The sequence below is a fragment of the Rhinopithecus bieti genome, unplaced genomic scaffold (assembly GCF_001698545.2).
Source record: "Rhinopithecus bieti isolate Rb0 unplaced genomic scaffold, ASM169854v2 scaffold_2574, whole genome shotgun sequence".
Lineage (NCBI taxonomy): Eukaryota > Metazoa > Chordata > Mammalia > Primates > Cercopithecidae > Rhinopithecus > Rhinopithecus bieti.
The window spans coordinates 2583150-2603858 of record NW_016804493.1 but is presented as its reverse complement, the minus strand read 5'-3'; the positions used below and the strand labels follow the sequence as shown (position 1 = coordinate 2603858).

The following is a 20709-nucleotide window of genomic DNA, read 5'->3' as shown; positions in this document are numbered from 1 at the left end:
TTGGCTTAGGAGAATGACCTCCAGTTCTATCTGTCTGACAGCAAAAGACATGATTTCACTCTTTTTTATGGCTGCATAGTATTCCATGGTGTATATGTATCACATTTTCTTTTCTTTTTTTTTTTTTTTTTATTATTACTTTAAGTTTCTTAGGTACATGGGGCACTGACTGGTATGTGGTGGTTACATATGATACTCTTATGCCATGTTTGGTGTGCTGCACCCATCAACTCGTCTTAGCACCCATCAATTCATCAATTTATATCATGTTATAACTCCTCTCAATTGCAATTCCCTCCTCCTCACCCCTCCCCCTCCCCATGATAGGCCCCTGTGCTTGTGGGATGTTTCCCCTTCCCGAGTCCAAGGAATCATTGTCAGTGTTCCCACCTCTGAATGAGAACATGCGGTGTTTGGTTTTCTGTTCTTGTGATAGTTTGCTAAGAATGATGGTTTCCAGCTGCATCCATGTCCCTACAAAGGACGCAAACTCATCCTTTTTTATGGCTGCATAGTATTCCATGGTGTATATGTGCCACATTTTCTCAATCCAGTCTGTCACAGATGGACATTTGGGTTGATTCCAAGTCTTTGCTATTGATATCACATTTTCTTTATCCAGTCTACTGTTGATGTGTATTTAGGTTGATTCCATGCCTTTGCTATAATGAATAGTGCTACAATAAACATATATGTGCATGTGTCTTTATGGTAGAACAATTTTTTAATTTCTAATTTTTTTATTTCAATAGGTTGTTTGGTTACATAAGTAAGTTCTTTAGTAAACATTTCTGAGATTTTAGTGCACCCCTCACTCGATCAGTGTACCCTGTACCCAATGTGTAGTCTTTTATCCCTTGCCACCTCCTACCCTTTCTCCTTGAGTCCCCAAAGTCCAATGTATCATTCTTATGCCTTTGTGTCCTCATAGCTTAGCTCCCACATATGAGTGAGAACATACAATGTTTGGTTTTCTATTCCTGAGAAACACCACAATTTGCAATTGCAAAAATATGGAACCAGCCCAAATGCCCATCAATCAACGAGTAAAGAAAATATGGTGTATATAGACCATGGACTACTACTAAGCCATAAAAAAGTAATGAAATAATGGCATTCACAGCAACCTGGATGAAACTGGAGACTGCTGTTCCAACTGAAGGGATTTTCTTGACCCTCATCATATTAGCTCCTCTGTTAGGGAAATCTGTAAACACACCTAAATGTTCTTTTACTGTATATGTGTGCTTGCGTGCTACATGCACACACCCTATCTTTTGGCATCAAAAGCTGTTCAAACATGGACCCAAGCTACCTCTCCAGCTTTCTCCCATTTTCTAACACTCTCATTATCTTCCCACACTTTGCCATGCACCTGCTATTGCAGAGAATGTCAGCACACTGGGGAGAAGGAACAGAAAGCACCATTTGCTGCTCTCCCCAATTCAGCTGTCAGTCATTGAGATATTTTGATTATAATATGACTGTTGTGTGTTCCTTCTGATTGATTCTGAACCCAGAGGGAAAACATTCTCTTGTTTTCATCAGCATAATCACTTTTCAGCTTTGCAGGTGGCCTACTCCTTTCCTGCCAAGCACAATGGGAAATGGATTTCCAGAGTAGGGAATTCCATTAGAACATAAATAATTACGATGTAAAGGCAAGCTCTTTAAGATCTTGGTAGGCAGATTCTAATCTGCAAAAACCAGAAAGCAAAATAAAGGAAAAAAGAGCACCACCACATTGAAAATTACCCATATCATTGTATCCAGCTTACTTTGTGCACAAAGCTGTGGTTTCTTTTCATTCCTCCCATTATGGAGTTTTCTCTGAAGGCCAGAACTCAACTACGGATCATCTTGTATAAAAATTTGATGCCAACATGTAACATGAAAGGCGGCTCCAGGTTAATAAATTTATGTGATTAAAATTCCTTGTCTTTTTAGGAAGCACAAGTATGCTCTAAAACAGCCCTGGAATTGCTTCAGCATAATTTATCCAGTCCTCCTATAGCTGCATGCTAAAATGGATTCAACAGAAACAGGAAATGTCACACTGCCAGGATGAGATTTTTATGCTATTTCAAAACACTCTGGAGCAACTACTTAAACATGCAGCAGCCATTGTGATAAATCAGATCCCTGAAGACTTCTTAAATGATTATCTAAAAAGCACTTAGAAAAATCTTAAAGTGCTATATCATAGCCTCAATATTCCTGGTCATCTTTACAAGGTGTATTTAAAACTAATTTCTCAGTTTAAGACTTTCTGAGATTTAATGAACAAACCTCATTTGGACCCTATGAAGTTAATGAAGGGAAAGAGGACTGCAAGGTGTTATTTTATCGACTTCTAGAACTTGTAACATGGAAAAGACCACCAAATTCATACAGCCATTGTCCTCCTTTCATAGATGAAGTGGGAACCAGCTGACAAGAGCTCACAAAACTTGTTGAATGAGGGTCACACAGCTAGAAAGAAACAGAGACGAGCTCAAGCTCAGGCCTGTGGACTCAGTCCAGGATTTTTTTCCTACTTAACTATGCCTGCATCTAACTGAGTTCTTAGGCCATGGGGCCAGGCATGGAAAGAAAGATGAATAAGGTGCAATGTTTAGGGAGCTGGCCTTTTAAAATGAGGCAGATTCTTTTTTTTTTTTAATTTTTGATACAGTCTTGCTCTATCACCCAGGCTGGAGTGAAGTGGCATAATCTTGGCTCACTGTAGCCTCAAATTCCTGAACTCAAGCAATACTCCTACCTCAGCCTCCTAAGTAGTTAGGACTACAGACATATGCCACCATGCCTGGCAAATTTTTGAAATTTTTATAGAGACGAGGGTCTGTGTTGCCTAGGCTGGTCTCAAAATCCTGGCCTCAAGCAGTCCTCCTGCCTTGGCCTCCGCAAGTGCTGGAATTACAAGTATGATCCATCAAACTTGGCCAGACCCTGATTTAAATACAGTATTCTCTGCCTCCACCCAGCTTAATTTTAGGTGATTTTATTTCACCTCCTCATTTGCAAAATAGGAACAGCTGTGACAATTAACTGATCTAACCTTTGTAAAGACCGTAGGGCAGTACCTAGGGCAGAGTTAGAATAAATTTAACTATTTATAAATGCCTTACACTTTTGTATTGAGTACCCACCCTGTGCTGAGTATTATGTGATCTGATTTTTATATACTATTACATTTCATTTTTAATTATGGGATACGGTCAAAGTGATCAAAAGTAATTGCTGGCAAGCATTTGGGCATTTCCATAAAAATAGAGGCAACATTTTTTTGCAGCTTTGAACATGAGTGTCAGCCTAACTTAACGGAAAGTTCTATCATGATATGTCTTGGTGTAAGAAGTTTTTTAATATTACAAAGAAATACAGAAACAGAAAACAAAAACCTAGGCACATGATTTTGTCCTTCTGTTAGACAGCTATAAAGAACAAACCAGCTTTGCTTCTGCATCATTTATCAAGTCCTGACTACAAATAGTTACAATGGTGTTGCTTGGATGAGTATTAGAATCACTTAGAGAGCTCTGTTAAACTATATACGTACACAGATTCCTGGGGACCGCCACCCACTTTCTCAATAACAATATATGATACGGAAGATCCAGAAATCAGTATGTTTAAAAACACACCTGGTGATTCTGATAACCAGCTGAGCCTCAAAATTACTGGTTGGAAAATACACCACCAGTTAGATTCAATTATTCTCTGGGGCCATGATTTTTCTCCTAACTCCATATGCTAAGTTGCGTTAGAGTTGGCAGACAATTCTGTCTCAAACAGACTCATGTTTTAGGAAAGTTCTAGAACACCTTAGCACATGACTGATAATTTTCTTGGAGAATTTATAGAAATTTCACTAGGGCTCCTTTATGGGGTGATAATTTAATAAACAAATAACCAGAAAAAAATGAAAAATGTCAAAGGATTAAGACTATGGGATCTTAATCTGACTCTGCCATTACCAGCATGGGGACTTGAGCAAGAGTTGCTACCCTGAATGAGGCCCTCTGCCTCCTTTGGTTACTCATCTGTGAAATGACTGGATTAGGCAGCAGGTTTCAACTCATGTGTCAGTTCTAACCTGATTGGGAACAAATGCCTAAAGAAGGATATTGGGAAGGTCCCTGAGGCATAGGGGCTCAGTGAAAACAGGGCTTCCATCAGTTAACATTGTTTACCACTTACATGGCACAAAGGACGTCCCTGTGTGCCTGGCATTGGCCATTCCAGAGCCAGATAGCCGTCAACAAAAAATTGGTAAATCTATGAATCAGCCAAGAATAATTCATTATTTATGAAATAAAATCTGTTCTGGGAAAAACACCTTTATATGAAACAGAAACCTCACACTGCTTCTTGGATGAGACAATGAAAATGGCTACACTGAGTGATATTAATAGAACCAAATACTAAACTGAAGCAAGAAAGAAATCCGTAACTTGAAACAGGGAGAAAAAACCAGCATTATTGCAACAGAGTGAAATAAGAAGAGAGAGAGAACAATTAATTCAATTGTCTTGGGAGCACCTATCATCTACTTATTTTTGGCTTCATGCATAAAGTACACAGTATCCTGATTTATTTTTAATTCTTGTTTAAAATGATAAAACTGCACTGAATGAAAATACATTAGTGATTAATTCTTCTATTAGGCGTCTCTAAATTACAGTATGTTGTTTCCATGAACAATGCCCTATTATAATGAGAGCTCTCAATCCTACAGATATGAGAGGTTTTAATTTAAATCTCAGGGGCATCATTCATGCATTTTACCAGCAGAGCTATTGAATTAGGTAATCTATGTCTTTCTTGGGAAAATATCGAGATTGTAAAATGTTGTAATGTATGAAAACCAGATCCATGAACTATGCTTCAAAAATGCAAAGTAATATGATGATTTTAACAATTCGACTTAAGACATGGTTGCATTCAAAGTATCAGGAGGGTAGAAACTACCCCCCTGCTTAAACCAGGAGATACTAAAACATCATTAATTGTTTTAATATTGTTACTAAAACAATAACCCAGTATAAGTTGCAAATGCATCACCAGCCTCCTTATCATTAATCAGTCACTGGGTCTGATTTCATCTGTGAGTCTCAATCAGAGATGATTTTGTCTCATATAGGACATTTGGCAATGTCTGGAGACATTTTTGGTTGTCACAGTTTGTTGGGCGGGGGGAAGAAGAGTGGATCCTACTGGCATTAGTAGGTCAAGGGCAGGGATGCTGCTAAACATCTTACCATGTCCAGGACAAACCTCCACAACAAAGAATTTTCCAGCCCATGTCAATAGTGCTGAAATTGAAAAGATCTATTTTAGCCTGCGATACTCCAAGTAGCACCTAACACGTGATGGTCAAAGTGTCTCCAAATTCTGCTTTATATTTTGGGGAAAAAATTGACTTTTATCTAACTCAGACTGCTGATTCAAACGAAGTACCATTCATCTTTTTAAAAATTTCCTTTTGCTCTAGTGTCATTATTTCTCAATTTACCAAATAGTTATGCAATGTTAATGATATGTCAGACCTTTTTCTAAGGCACTTTACAAACATTAACTCAGTTGACGTAGGTGCTATCATTATCCCATTTTTATAAATGAGGAATCTGGAGCAGGAAGACTAAGTTGTCTATGGTCATAGATCAGAAGTGTTAGGGACAGGATGCAAAAACGGTCTGTCAAACTTCAGAGTCTATGTTCTCATCCTCTTCACTATGCTACCAACTTAAATTGTGTTGTAAATTAAATGTTTTCCAAGGTTCCATCACATCCTTGAAAGGTCAGTTTCATCAGTAAAGGCCCTGCCTCTCCACCCTTCTTCAGTGGGCTGACCCTCTGTGACCCCGTCCTCCTGGTGAGCTTGGGATGAGGATGATAAAAACCACACACATCCCAGAACCTTTTGTGAATGCCCACGGAATGTTCCCCAGTCTGTCAGGCATCCTACAGATGCAATTTCTAATCCTCATCCAACCTTCCAAGGTTATCTTCTACATTTTTTTGTACATAAACCCAGGTCAAATGACTTTTACAAAGCCACAGAGTTAAGAAGTAGCAGACACACGGTTTAGAGTCTTTCTATCTATCGCCAAAACCTGGGCTCTCTCTACATCATCCTGCCAACTGGAAAATCTACATCTCACATGTGTTTCATGTGGGAGTTAGAGCATGTAACAGTAACATAAAACCAGCCAGGTGCGGTGGCTCAAGCCTGTAATCCCAGCACTTTGGGAGGCCGAGGCAGGTGGATCACGAGGTCAGGAGATCGAGACCATCCTGGCTAACAAGGTGAAACCTCGTCTCTACTAAAATACAAAAAATTAGCCGGGCGTGGTGGCGGGCGCCTGTAGTCCCAGCTACTCGGGAGGCTGAGGCAGGAGAATGGCATGAACCTGGGAGGCGGAGCTTGCAGTGAGCCAAGATCGTGCCACTGTACTCCAGTCTGGGCAACAGAGCAAGACTCCATCTAAAAGAAAAAAAAGTAACATGAAACCACCTTCATGTTCACAGAGCACAAACTGCAGTTCAGACTCCAGTATGACCAGACCAAAGAGCGCCCACAGGTGACCACAGGCCACTTTCAATCCACAGCTGATCGGACTAGTTGTCACAGCGGGTTTTTCTGTCTTTAAAGAAAATTGAATTTGCTGTCAATATTTTTAAAATTGGGAAATTTCACATGCAGCATTTTTCCGTATTTCTGGTTTCTCTTGAAAAGTCAGGCAGATCTGTCAACACGTGTTGATGTACATTCCTGCAAGGCAAAAATCAGCATACTTTCTGCAGTTCACCCGTTTGAGAGACACTCACAAGGTTTGCCGGCCAAACTTTTCTGTTCTACAATATCACAAGTATTTAATTATATGACGGTAGAACCCTAGTTTAGATGAACAGAGTAGCTCAGAGTCTTACTGGATCATCACAGTCCGGTAGAGAATGACTCCTCTGCTGTGTTTTGGTTTTGGTTTCTGCCCACCACACCTTCCCTCGGTGCACATGGACTTTATATGCGAACAGTACAACTCTGGTTGATTGTTACTAACTGGAGGGAAGAAAATGGCACTTTAAAACAGTGTTTTCTCACACCAGGGCCTGTCGGGGTGGCGGGCAAGGGGAGGGAGAGCTTTAGGACAAATACCTAATGAATGCGGGGCTTAAAGCTTAAATGATGGGTTGGTGGGTGCAGCAAACCACCATGGCACATATATACCTAGGTAATAAACCTGCACGTTCAGCGCATGTATCCCAGAACTTAAAGTAAAATAATATAAAAAAAGAAATACCCAAAAAAAACCGTGTTCTGTTGGTGGGAATGTAAATTAGTATGGTGGTTCCTCAAAAAAACTAAAAGTAGGACTACCATATGATCCAGCAATCCCAAAAGGAAGGAATACCCCAAAGGAAGGATATCAGTGTACAGAGATATTCCTATGTTCACTACAGCATTATTCACAACAGCTAAGACATGGAAGTAACCTAAGAGTCCCTCAATGCACGAATAAATAAAGAAAATGTGGCACATATACATAATTGAACAGTGTGCCATGTTTTCTTTATCCATTCATCCTATTAATGATACTAGATAGTATAGATACTATATATTAATACTATTATATATAGTGTTACATATGCGATATAGTATTGTATGCTATATGTGAATAGTAATTATATATAATAGTATTATTCAAATTAATGGTATTCAGCCTATTATGATAGTATTAATCCTATTTCATACTATGAATCCTATTTAGTACTATTCAGCCATTATAAAAATGAAATCCTGTGATCAATGTGATGGAAGCTTGGAAAACATTTAATTTAATTTAATTTAATTGACAACACAATTTAAGTTGGTAGCATAGTGAAGATGAATGGAGCTGCAGGACATTATATTAAGTGAAATAAGCCAAATGGAGAAAGACAAATATTGCATTTTCTCCCATGTGAGAGCTTAAAAAAAAGAAATTGAACTCACAGAGCTAGAGCTGGAGAGTGGATTGACAGAGCTGGGAAGGGTAAGTGGGGAGGGAGAACGGTAATGTCGGGATGCTTAATGGGTACAAAAATATAGTTAGAATGAATAAGATCTAGTATTCAGTAACACAAATAGGGTGACTATCATTAACAATAATTTATTGCATATCTTAAAATAACTGAAACCATGAAATGTGCCTAATAAAGAAATGATATTGGAATGTTTTTTAATAAAGAAACAATAAAGTCTAGAGGTGATGGATATCTCATTATGCGATTTGATCATTCCACATTGTACACCTGCATCAACACATCACATGTACCCCCATAAATGTGTATAACTATGATGTAACCAAAATAATTAAAGATTTAAACAACTTATTAAAGTATGAACAAGAAACACCGGTGTGTGACAGGCTGAAGGTTAATACCTTGCAAAAACTAACTTTCTGCTGGAGCCTTACTTGGGGTTATTGCAGTGTCTCTCCTGATACTTGACGCCTCCACCACACGTCCGGGAACATTCTGACCACTTCGACCAGGCGGACCACTGGCCATGGATGGGCCGGGGCCCGAGCTCCCCAAGCTTTACGCACTGGCCTTGCCGACACCACTGTGAAAAGAACGTTTAAGATGGTTCCTGTCAGACACCACCTGGGAAAGCACAGGGAGTTGCCAACACCTGCACAGTAACAGGAAAAACAGGTGTGTTGGGAGAAAAGGAAAATGCCTGATATCTTGATAAATTCCTTTGCTGTGCTCTAAAAACACTCAACTACTCTGCATTGACCACAGACATTCTGAAAGGCTGACATCTGTAGAGAAGCAGCATTGCTCACCAACAGGCTGAGTATGATATGCTTTGTGAGCTGTAGAGGTGACATGTTCAGATGATAAGATTTCACCTGCCAGCCAAGGGAGTCAGTATAAAGTTACAACGAAGCCTGCCTTGCCACTTAGAGACAACGCTACTGAAAGAACAATTGGGATCACTCATTCAGGAAGAAACAGTTAAGATATTAACACAATTTATCATTCTGAATAAACAATTGGGATCACTCATTCAAGAAGTAACAGGTAAGATATTAACACAATTTATCATTCTGAATGATTATCTTATCATAAAACAGATACAATTACACATACATTATATTTTTGTTTATTCCAAACCCATCACTATAGAGATTTCTTACAAAACTAAACAAGTCAGTCTGTGTTCTCTTCAGATAGCATCCTTTTTCCTTTTGTCTACGTAAAAGGTGCCCACTTCAGATGCTCTGATGACTTTGAGCTCTTTCAGTGTCTTTGATGAATTAGCCCAGGGGCTTTCATTTGCCCATGATCTGTACAAGCTAGATGGAGAGCTATTTTCTGTACTAACCTTTCCATTTGAGTTCTCCTTTGTAACAAATTCCCAGCTTTCCTGGTCATCTCTCCCCAGCGGATGCATTAGCCTCTGGTAGTGTTTCTTTAGTTTTTGTTTTGTTTTTTGTTGTTGTTACCTACCCCCCACCCCCGACCCCTGCAGTGCTTTGATTATGAGCAAGTTCTGCATGACTTAGCATAACTGCTCTTTTCCAAAGGCCTCTGCAATTAGATCCAAAGGGCTGGGGTTTGGACCATGCCAGGTTTTGCTGAGGAATCGGGGGATCGGTTACAGAATTATGGGAAGGTTGTTTTACTTTCAAATCTTCACTTTTCCCCTGTGAGACATTTGGCTTCATGACTGTTTATTGTGTGGCTTGGTTGCTAGTGCACTTTGTCTAGGTTAAGATATTGCTTCCTTTCTTCAAATTCTTGCCATGTGCTGATTAATTCTTCTGTTTTTCATTTTTCTTTTCCCTGGATTAATTGCCATTTCAGAGTTTGCATGAAATCATACAACACTACTGAGAACTTTTTGGGGAAGGCAATTGGTCATTTGAGGATTTTGTCTACCATAAGCATGCATCTTTTCTACCAGGAATCACGAGGACTCTACTGGACTGAGTTCAGTGGCTGAGACAAAATTACAATAGCCAGTAACAGTAATGGCAGCAGCGGCCACAGGTTACCAAGTTGCTCCTATGTGCCAAAAATGGTGCAGAGAGCTTCACATGCAGTATCTTATCTAATCCTTGAAAAGCACTGAGTTAAAAACCATTTCTCTCAGTAAGAGAAATTTAGCAAAGAAATACTAGCTAACTTGCTCAGAGTGACACAAACTACCCAAACAGAGCTATTCAAATAACTATGCAAATATAAGAGACTGGATTTAACTCAGTAGCCAGAACTTCTAAGCAGGACACTTCTACTTCTCATCTTGGAGGTAAATTACTGACCAATGTACCTTAATTCTAATCTAATTTCTTTTTGGAAAATGTGTTTAGATCTCTTCCAGTCATTCAATTAATTTGATGTTCTATTACTTCAGTATTCATTCTAGTATTAGGTTGGGCTGCTATCAGATTGTCTCCCTTTGGCTTTTTAATCAGTGTAGAAATCAGGAATATATGGGAATGTACACACAGACATGCACACATTTACATGCATAGGTAAAATTCTACATAGAAAATGCAGATTTAGAATATGTACACCTGTAAGTTTATCCATCTTTTTTTTTATTTTTTTTTTTTTTGAGACAGAATTTCATCTTGTTGCCAGGCTGGAGTGCAGTGGGTGCAATCTCGGTCACTGCAAACCTCCGCCTTCCGGGTTCAAGTGATTCTCCTGCCTCAGCCTTCCAACGTAGCTGGGGATTATAGGCGCCTGCCACTACACCCAGCTAATTTTTGTATTTTTAGTAGAGACGGGGTTTTATCACGTTGGCCAGGCTGGTCTTGAACTCCTGACCTCAGGTGATCCACCCACCTTGGCCTCCCAAAGTGCTGGGATTATAGGTGTGAGCTACTGTGCCCGGCTCCATCTTTTCACACATATATATTTTTCTTTTTTTTTTTTGTTGTTGTTGTTTTGTTTTTTTCGACAGGTTATCACTGTGTCACCCATGCTGGAGTGCGGTGACATGATCTCGGCTCACTGCAGCCTGCACCTCCCGGGTTTAAGTAATTCTTGTGCCTCAGCTTCCTGAGTAGCTGGGATTACAGGCATGCACCACCATGCCTGGGTAATTTTTTGTATTTTTAGTAGAGATGGAATTTCACCATATTGACCAGTGTAGTCTCAAACTCCTCGTTTCAAGCGCTCTGCCCGCCTAGGCCTCCCAAAGTGCTGAGATTACAGGCATGAGCCACCATGCCCAGGCCCAGCATACATATTTCTGGCACTACATCTAATTTCCAATTGAATGGCCATGACTTGGGCCAGTATCTTTTTATAGACAGCATGTACAAACCTGTCTTTCCATGTACACGTATCTCTAGATAAAAGTAAGTGGCTTTCATACTGCCACATGTTGGCTGAATATTCACAGTACAAATAGCGCTGAAGGACAAAGGACTAGAGAAGGAAGAGGAAGGACAGAGTTGGGTTCCAGTTACAGAGAAACAAATGGAACATTGAGTACCTGCTACTGTGTGTCGGACACTCCAGATGAAACAAGAGTAAAACCAGGGTACTGGCCCTCATGAAACGTACAGTCTAACAAGCAGCCAGTTATATCCCCTGGTGAAGGAAGAATCTGAGGAACCCATATATGAATGTAATAATTATCACACTGGAGTGATGATGGATGGAACTTATTAAGATGCTTTCTGTTGAGCGTGACATTACAGTTAAGGGCTTTTCACCAGTATATAACTGTAGCCTAGTGTTTTAAAATAACGTGGTGTGACAGTGATATCAAGACATTTGCTTTCTTACTTCTGACTTTATCTTATGTTCTGTTTACTGAAGCCTAACACAAGTACATTTTACTCCCCACAGAACGTAGATACCTGAGGTGCTTATGTAATAAATCTTTAGACCTCGGTGATGTATCACTTATTTTTCTCATTCATTATATAAATATTTTCCTGTGTATCCCTTATAGGTAATACGGTTGCTTTTTCAATTAAAACAAAACAAAACAAAACAAAACACTAATCCTCAAGTTACAAGTTCTAAGTTGTAATGCCTCAAAAGTAAAAATGACTTGAGCAGTATTTATATTTTAAATTATTCCACTAATTCATTGTTTTATATCATCATGGCCATAACACTTCTATTAACATTTTCAAGAACAGTCCTCCTTGGGATTCCCTAAGACCACTATCAGATTAAAATTGCACATAACTCCTCAATTTTAAAATGTTCATTTTCTTTAAAATAAAGAGTTAAAAATTACAAACCTTTTTAAGAGACAGTGAATAAACGTCCTAACAAATATCAGAAATCTGTGCCTTTGCCTCTGATGTTGGCCTCTCTCTGAAAAGTCCTTTCTATCATCCAACTGAAGAACTTTAACCCAAACTCCAACAACCATCTTCATGCACATACTTGTTGTGGTTTAAGTGCATAGCTAATCTCAAGCAAGATTCATCTCTCATTTCATCTGGGCCCTGATAGCAACTACTGCTTAGAGAAGGTGTGTTTAAAGAGAGAATTCGTTATTTGCTTCTGTATGTGTTTCCCCTACTAGACTGTAAATCTTTATTTTTTTAATTTATTTTTGAGAGAGTCTCGCTCTGTCACGCAGGTTGGAATTCAGTGGCACAATCTCGGCTTCCTGCAACCTCTGCCTCCAGGATGCAAGTGATTCTCATGCCTCAGCCTCCCAAGTAGCTGGGATTTCAGGCATGCGCCACCATGTCCAGCAAATTTTTGTATTTTTAGTAGACACGAGGTTTCACCATGTTGGCCAAGCTAGCCTTGAACTCCTGACCTCAAGTGATCCGCCCACCTTAGCCTTTCAAAGTGATGGGATTACAGGCATGAGCCACTGTGCCCCGCCTGGACTATAAATTTTTAAAGAAATACAACTGTGGTTTATTCATCTCTATATCCCCAGAGTCTCCTGTTCCCCGTATCTAGTAGTCAATAAATTATTGTGGAATAAAATAACTTTTTTAGAGACAGGGCCTAACTCTGTGGCCCAGGATGGAGTGCAGTGGTGTAATCATAGCACACTGCAGCCTCAAACTCCTGTGTTGAAGCGGTCCTCCTCCCTCAGCCTCCCAAGTTGCTGGGACTACAGGCATGCACCAGCATACCTGGTTAATATTTTGTAGAGATAGGGTCTCGCTTTGTTACCTGTTCTTGAACTCCTGGCTTCAAGCAATCCTCCCTGCTCAGCCTCCCAAAGTGTTGGGATTACAGGTGTGAGCTATCACACCCAGCCTTGAAATAACTTTAAACAACCAATGACCATTTTTTTCTGTATAGGTTTATACTGCCTTGAGACGGAGTCAATAATTAAGATCAGCAAACCTGTAACATCTCATTGTCTCTTGTCATTCATAGCTCCTCTTTGACTGGTCTTTCAAATGAACTCCCCAAATCTGGATCATTTACTAGTAGCGTAAATGCAACTTGCCCTCCCTCCAAACTCTATTGGGAAAGAGGAAGAAAAATACAAATATATGAGAGTTCTTCATTCAAAATATTGAGATCTCCCATAATCTTTCAAAATGGAGGTGGTTCTCTGGGTAGAAGATGCTCACCAGCGAAAGGACCTTAGGTACACACTAGGAGGAGGAATCTCTTACCCTTCAATAGGAAATCACTGTACATGATGGGAATCTATAGGGCATGTCAGAAGCTCAATGACAGTTCCTGTGAGTTGAGCTGAGTAGCAGAAGCCTTGGTCTGGAGGGACAGTCATTTCTTGACTAACAAGACATCTGATCCCTGAGACTTTTTAAATACCACAAGTTTAAAAGGAAAATGGTATATAATGAAACCTGTTAGCTCACTGAAATAGAGATATTTTGAGCCAACCCGCCATCTAAAACAGGAAGACAAAGAAAAAAGAAAAAAAAATCTTCTGAAACAATTGAGCTATCTAGGTTATATTAGCATTAAGCTTTATAATTGCTCCTACATAATGTTGGTTAATATAAAGAGGAGTCAGAGACATAAAATGCCGAAGCATTCCATCCTAAGGTCACAACACAAACAGTTCGAATTCAATGCCTTATCAAATTTCTGGAGCTAAAAACTAACAAGTATGCAGTTTACCATACTCAAGCCACAAACGGTCCCTTCCGCTGCAGGCATAAACTTGGTCTCACACCTGTGGCCTACTCGATGGCACCAAAGTGATTTGCAAATGTCCTGAAAGAAAAAAAGGGGCTGGTAAGGGTGATATACAATAAAAACAAAAATATTCAAAGATGTTGTATACAATATTATGTTTTCGGGTAGTGGAAATCAGAGAAATTATTCAAAAAGTAGAGGCCAGTGAAGTTGGTAACACCAAAGTTAATGTTTTAGTAACTATGTAAGTGAGGGGTTTCTACAGTATCCAGATATTCATGTGTGTTTAGTAACAGCAGGTAGGTAGCAACAGTTAATTGAGAACACTTGGCTTGGAAGTGATAGATCTGGTTTCTCATGATAGTGATAATAATAACCATTGTGCAGAATACATCAAGATTAGAATAAAGCAAGTCTGATTCAAATCCTCATCCTGAAATGCCTGGTTTCATGCCCTATGGACATGTTATGGAGTCCCTCTCAGTTGCAGTTTTCTCACCTGTACAATAGTGATCAAATTAGCACTTGACTCTATAGACTTACTCTCAAGGATAAATGAGGAACTACATGTAAAGTGATGGTTTTGCCTAGTGCATGCAGTTCTACAAAATATATCATCATTACTACCTTTTCATCTTTTAAAACTGTTTTACAGTTGCTTTTTCAAAGTCCTGTGTGTGCTTAACTGAAGCATTTTCTATGAGTGCTATTTATATTTTAGTGATTAATTGTAGAGACACATTCTTGCTTTGTTGCCCAGGCTGATCTCAAACTTCTAACCTAAAGTGATCCTCGCATCTCAGTCTCCCATAGTGCTGGGATTACAGGCATGAGCCACCAGGCCTGCTCACCTTCTTCATCTCTATCACAATTTTCAAATATGTAGACAATTTAATTCTCAAACCAGACCTATGAAATAATTTCATTCTCATGCTAGACTGTGGTACACAGAATAATGGCCCCCAAAGACATTTGCATCCTAATCCTGGGATCCTGTGAATATGTGAAGTTGTGAAGCAAAGGAGAATTAAAGTTACAGATGCAATTGAGGTCATCATCAATTGAAATGGAGATGCAGAGACTGTCCTAAATTTTCCACGTGGGCCTAACATAGTCACAAGGGTCCTTATATGGGAAAAAGGAGCTTAGAAGAGAACCAGAGAGATTACAGCTTGAGAAAGACCTAGGAGAATGTTGCTGGCTTTGAAGATGAAGGAGGGGCCATGAGCCAAGGAATGCAGGCAGCTTCCAGAAGGTGAAAAAAGCAAGAAAATGACTTCTCCCCTAAGGCCTTCAAAACCCTGCTGACACACTGATTTTGGTTCTTTCTTTCTTTCTTTTCTTTTCTTTCCTTTCTTTCTTTCTTTCCTTCCTTCCTCTCCTTCTTTCTCTTGCTCTGTTTCTTCTTTCTTTTTTGAGACAGGGTCTCACTCTGTCACCCAGGCTGGAAAGCAATGGTGCAATCTCGGCTCACTGCAACCTCCACTTCCTGGTTTCAAGCGATTCTCCTGTCTCAGCCTCCCGAGGAACTGGGATTACAAGCATGTACCACCACATCTGGCAAGTTTTTGTATTTTCAGTAGAGACAGCGTTTCACCACGTTGGCCAGGCTGGTCTGGAACTCCTGACCTCAGGTGATCTGCCCGCCTCAGCCTCCCAGAGTGGTCGGATTGCTGGCATGAGCCACCACCATGCCTGGCCTAATTTTAGCCCTTTCAAATGTCTACTTTCAGAACTATAAGATAATAAATGTGTGTTGCCTTAAGTCACACTAAGTTTGTAGAAATTCATTTAGATAGGGAACTAATACTTTTATTACCATTTTAGTGGTGGAAACTGAACTAATTCTTCATCTAAACTCATTTAGCTAAAAAAAACTGAGCAAGCTTCTGATGCTGTTGAAGCTTTAAAGTCACAGAGCTGGCCAGGAACACAGGCAGGCCTCAAGCTGGCCTGATTTCTGAGTCTAGTAACTTAACCACTACCCTGGGCCTGGATTTGCCATTGATGGGTATTGGAAGGCTCTCAAATTCTCCAGGCCTCAGTTTTCTAGCCTATAAAGAAATGGAACCAGATTACTTTCAGCTCTAACAGTTAAAGTTGATATTCAGAATTACAGCACTAATGGAATGCCGTGAAACACTGGGAAAGGTCAAAGTGACTACATTTTGGTGGCCACATCCTATTTCCTAAGATGGAAATGTGATGAACATGTACATTTTGTGGAAAATATAAACAACCAGAGAGGAGGAAAAAAAAAAATTTGTCGTTATTTGTTGTAATCCTGAAAATTCAACGAACCAGGCACCTAATTCCCCAAACACTCCATTTCATGTAGATTTTACAGTTAGAAAATATGGCAAGAATATGCTTAGAAATATTTCAGAAACACTCAAAAAAGAAAAGCTTTCCATGGGACTGAGAAAAGAAAACATAGGGAAACCAGAGAGATACATATATACAGTAATTTTGGTCTTGTAGACCATAAAATTCTTCCCACAAAAGGAGAATGGAAGAGTATTAAGGACACTACTTAGAAACACCAACACCACCAGCTGCCCCAGATACGGGCACGTGTGCCATTCCAAACTCTCAAAACGGCTCATAAGCTAGAATATATACATCTTCCCGTGAACCTGCCACCGACATTAGCAGAAAGCATATGGCAGCCTCCCAGCAAACTGAATGAGGGTCATCATTGCTACCTGTTGTTGTATTGAGTCACCCTGGGTTTGAGGGAAATCAATTAATGTGGGTAAGAGAGACACCTGTGTGCGCAATGGGAGCATGAGAGATAGCACTGAAATGATTAAACCTACACTTAGAAAGCCTTTCAGAACTAAACTGTTTTTCTTCTTACAGCCAGGAAAAAGCCATAACCCATACCCAGTGCCTACGCGGCAGCCACCAAAATGGCCCTAGGGCAGACCAAAGAAAAGGAGGGCTAGCTGTCGTAGCCAATGCCAAGCCACAGGGCCAAGAGAAGGGGCAGCTGGAGAAAACCAGGAAAACAAAGCAAAACAAAAAACACAGGGATTCCAGAGTGAAGTAAGACAGGCTGCATGAACGTGTTATTTCTTCTGTGGTGGAGCGCAGAAGTCAAGGGTAATTATAGCCAACTACATGCTCTGACGACCACGAAAGCCCCTTGAGAAGGCTCCCTTTCAAAGTAAACGCAACTCAGAGTTTGCACTTTTTTTGTTTGTACCTCCCCCCTCTTTTTACCAGCATATTCAAATAACTTTCCTTTATCTATAATTCCCTGGACTTAAGTCTTAATTTAAGGGAAAAAGAAATAACCACAGAGACCCCAAGGTCTCATGTTGCCTGCATATGATTTTTTTTTAACTAGGCAACATTTTAAAGGAAAGAGTCCCAATGCTATCCATTATTCTGTCCTGTCACTTGCTATGTCCTCCAGTTGTATTCCATAGGCTGGATACCCCTTCAAGTAAAACCTGACATGCTAAAAATGTTAGTGACTTTTGCAAACCAAATTTTATGAAGCATTACAAACTGAACACATCCACAAGAAAAGTTCTTCAACGGCTCCTCCAAACATGTCTCATGTTTCACTGTCCCCATCTCACTCTATGACACCTCTATATTCCCAGTATTTCTGGTCAAAAATCCTAGAGTCATCTTTGACTCTTCTGTTTCTCTCACATTCTATCAAGAAGTCTCCCACTAGGTTATACATATTGGCACTGCCTTCAAAATATTTCCAGAATCTAAACAATTATGGCCACTTCCATTTCTACCACCCTGTTCCAAGCCACCTGACACACAGCTCACTGCCAGGCCCTCCTCACAAGACTTGAAGGTCTACTTTACCCACACCCTTACCCAGTTTATTTTTAACACAGTGACTAGAGCTATATTGTCCAACATGATAGTCACTTTCTACATGTGGCTTGTTAAACCTGAATTTACATTACTTAAAATCAAATTAAGAATTCACTTCCTCAGGCATACTGGTCACACTTCAGGTTCATGTGTAGTTAGTGCCTACCATATTGGATAACAGAGAACATTTGCACCATTATAGAGAGTTCTGCTGGATGGCACTCAGCTAGGGAGAGCCTTCCAAATCAACTGAGCGTCGGTCAGCTCATGGCACTTTTCTGCTCAAAACCCTGTTATGTCTTGTAAATTCACTATGAGAAAAATCTAAAGTCTTACTTGTCATCCATGAAGTCATATGCCCCCTTTATCTCCCTGACGTTGTATGCTACCAGTTTATGCCTTGCTCACTCTGGTTTAGCCACACTGGCTCCCTGATGCTCTGCAAACACTCAAATCTTGCTCCCACAGTGGGTCTTTACACTGGCTGTTCCATTTCTTCAACTATCTACATCTTTCTCTCTCTTACCTCCTTCAAGTCTTTGCCTAAATTTCATCTCCTGTGACCTTGCTATTAAAAAATTTAATCAGCCACCACACAGTCAGTCTCCCAGTTTTCCTTATCTTATTCCAAACTTATTTAGCACTATGTGGCTTCATTTACAACATCATTTACTTATTTATAAAGTTTATTGTGCTTTGTTTTCTCCCCAGCTAGCCACAAGAGTACAGAACTGTGTTTTCTCTCAGATATATCCCAAGCACCTAAAACAGTGCCTGGTACAAAGTAGGCTTCAGTAAATAATTTTAGCAAATCAATACATGAATAAAATGACAGACTTTATGATTTAAAATAGTCTTCATTTGTAATAAAGACTCTGGAATTAAGGGTTTTAAGAATTAAAAAAAAAAAAAACATGAAAGAACCTGGCAAACAGTATATGTGAAAAAAACTGGATAATGAGTTTTTCATAAATTGTTTCATTGTATTGTCATTGTGGCCATGTGAGGAAAGTATGACTGTCTCTTCAATGTGCTCCTGAGCAAATTGAGACTCAGAGAAATTAAATAAATTCTTCCAACTTCCTTTAGCAGGTAAGTCTCTAGTTGGCCTGGATTTAAGGCCATGTATGTCTGACTTTATTGCCCTAGCTTTTAAGCTAAGCAATAATTTAAAAGTAAAGTTAACAATTAACAAGTAGGAATCACCAAGAACTGCCCCAATGCCATTAAAAAAATCAATTTTATAGAGGTATGATTTATACAATAATATGCATTCATTTTAAGTGTACTGTTCTATGAATTTTGGCGGATACATACACCACTATAAACACCACCACATTCAAGGCAGAATATTTCCATCACTCCAAAAAGTTCCCTTGTCCCCTTTTGCAGTCAATTCCCCTCTTAGGGGCAACCACTATTCCGATTTCAGTCACCAATAGGTGAGTGCTGCCTATTCTCTTAAATTTCATATAAATGGAACCATACAGAATGTACTCTTTTGTTCAGCATGTTTTTTAGTCATCCATGTTTTTGTGTATATCAACAGTTCGTTCCTTTTTATTGATAAAAGGAGTTCCATTACATGAATACAGCAAAATCTAATCTGCTTGTACATTCACCTTTTGCAGGACATGTAAGTTGTATCCAGTCTTTGGCTTCTTATGAATCAAATAGTAGCTAAGAATATTCTTGGACAAGCCCTTTTATGAACACAGGCCTTTATTTATTTCAGGCAAATACCCTGGAGTACATTTGCTGGGTCAGAGGGTAAAGGTATGTTTAACTTTCTACATTGAAACAGCTCTGCCAAACCACTTCCAAAATGATTATGCCGCTTTATGCACTCATCAGCAATATGCAGAGTTCCAGTTGCTCCTGGTCTCTGGTATCATTTGGTGGTGTCAGTCTTTTTAATATTCCCCATGCCAGTCAGTGTACAGTGCTGCCTCACTGTAATTTATTTTATATATTCCTGAGAGTGATTGATATTGAGTCCACCATTTCATGTGTTTTACTACGTGTATGTCTTCCTCTGTAATATATTCATTTAGTATTTTGCTCCTCCCCTCCTTTTTGGTAGGGGGGTTGGCACTGGTACCATTTTATATTTTTTCTAGGTAGATAATATGAGAGGCCGTACAGTATAATGGTTAAGAGAATGTGCTACCCAGATCCAATTTTAATTCTACCATTTACTCATATAAAGCTTAGTGAAACATTTATTTTTAGGTACTTTAGATTCCTTATCTAGAAAATGTGAATAATAGCACATGCCCCCAAAATATGGAACTATTAATATGTATCATGTGCTTAAAGTACTATTTGATACACAGTAAGCACTGAAAAAATATTAGTTATTATTATAGGATGGAAAGCGCATTTTACCCTCAATTTTCTACGAGTTCATTCACATACAGATATCACTACGATTTTGACTCTAAAATCTGGGCCTTTTGTTTTCCTGTGTACTAACACTTTCTGCCTAATCTTGATCAGATTATTTAACTTCAATTTCCTTTCTGTTGGATTCAGTGGGGACAATAAGTAATGTTCCTGTCTCTTCCACCACTAGATAAATAAGACATTGGAGTCTAAGAAATGGAAATATAGATAATAACCTTATTACTGATAATCCTGAATTGGGGAATGTGGCTGAGATTTGTGGCCAAATAGGTCTTCTAACACTATCTTCACTGCATTAGACTAACGATCCCTTCACACTTGCATGTAGAGGAGGCAGACACAACTCTC

General features: G+C 39.4%; 1 protein-coding gene across 1 annotated transcript in view; it reads right to left on the bottom strand.

Annotated features, from left to right (window-relative positions):
- The window catches only part of ADAMTS18 (ADAM metallopeptidase with thrombospondin type 1 motif 18), a 157442-nt gene that overhangs the window by 45311 nt on the left and 91422 nt on the right, over positions 1-20709 (bottom strand). The window contains exons 11-12 of the mRNA XM_017868658.1: positions 14092-14187; positions 8460-8608 (exon numbers count right to left, since the gene is read on the bottom strand). Coding sequence (XP_017724147.1) covers positions 8460-8608; positions 14092-14187 — 245 coding nt within the window. The remainder of the gene's footprint in view (positions 1-8459; positions 8609-14091; positions 14188-20709) is intronic.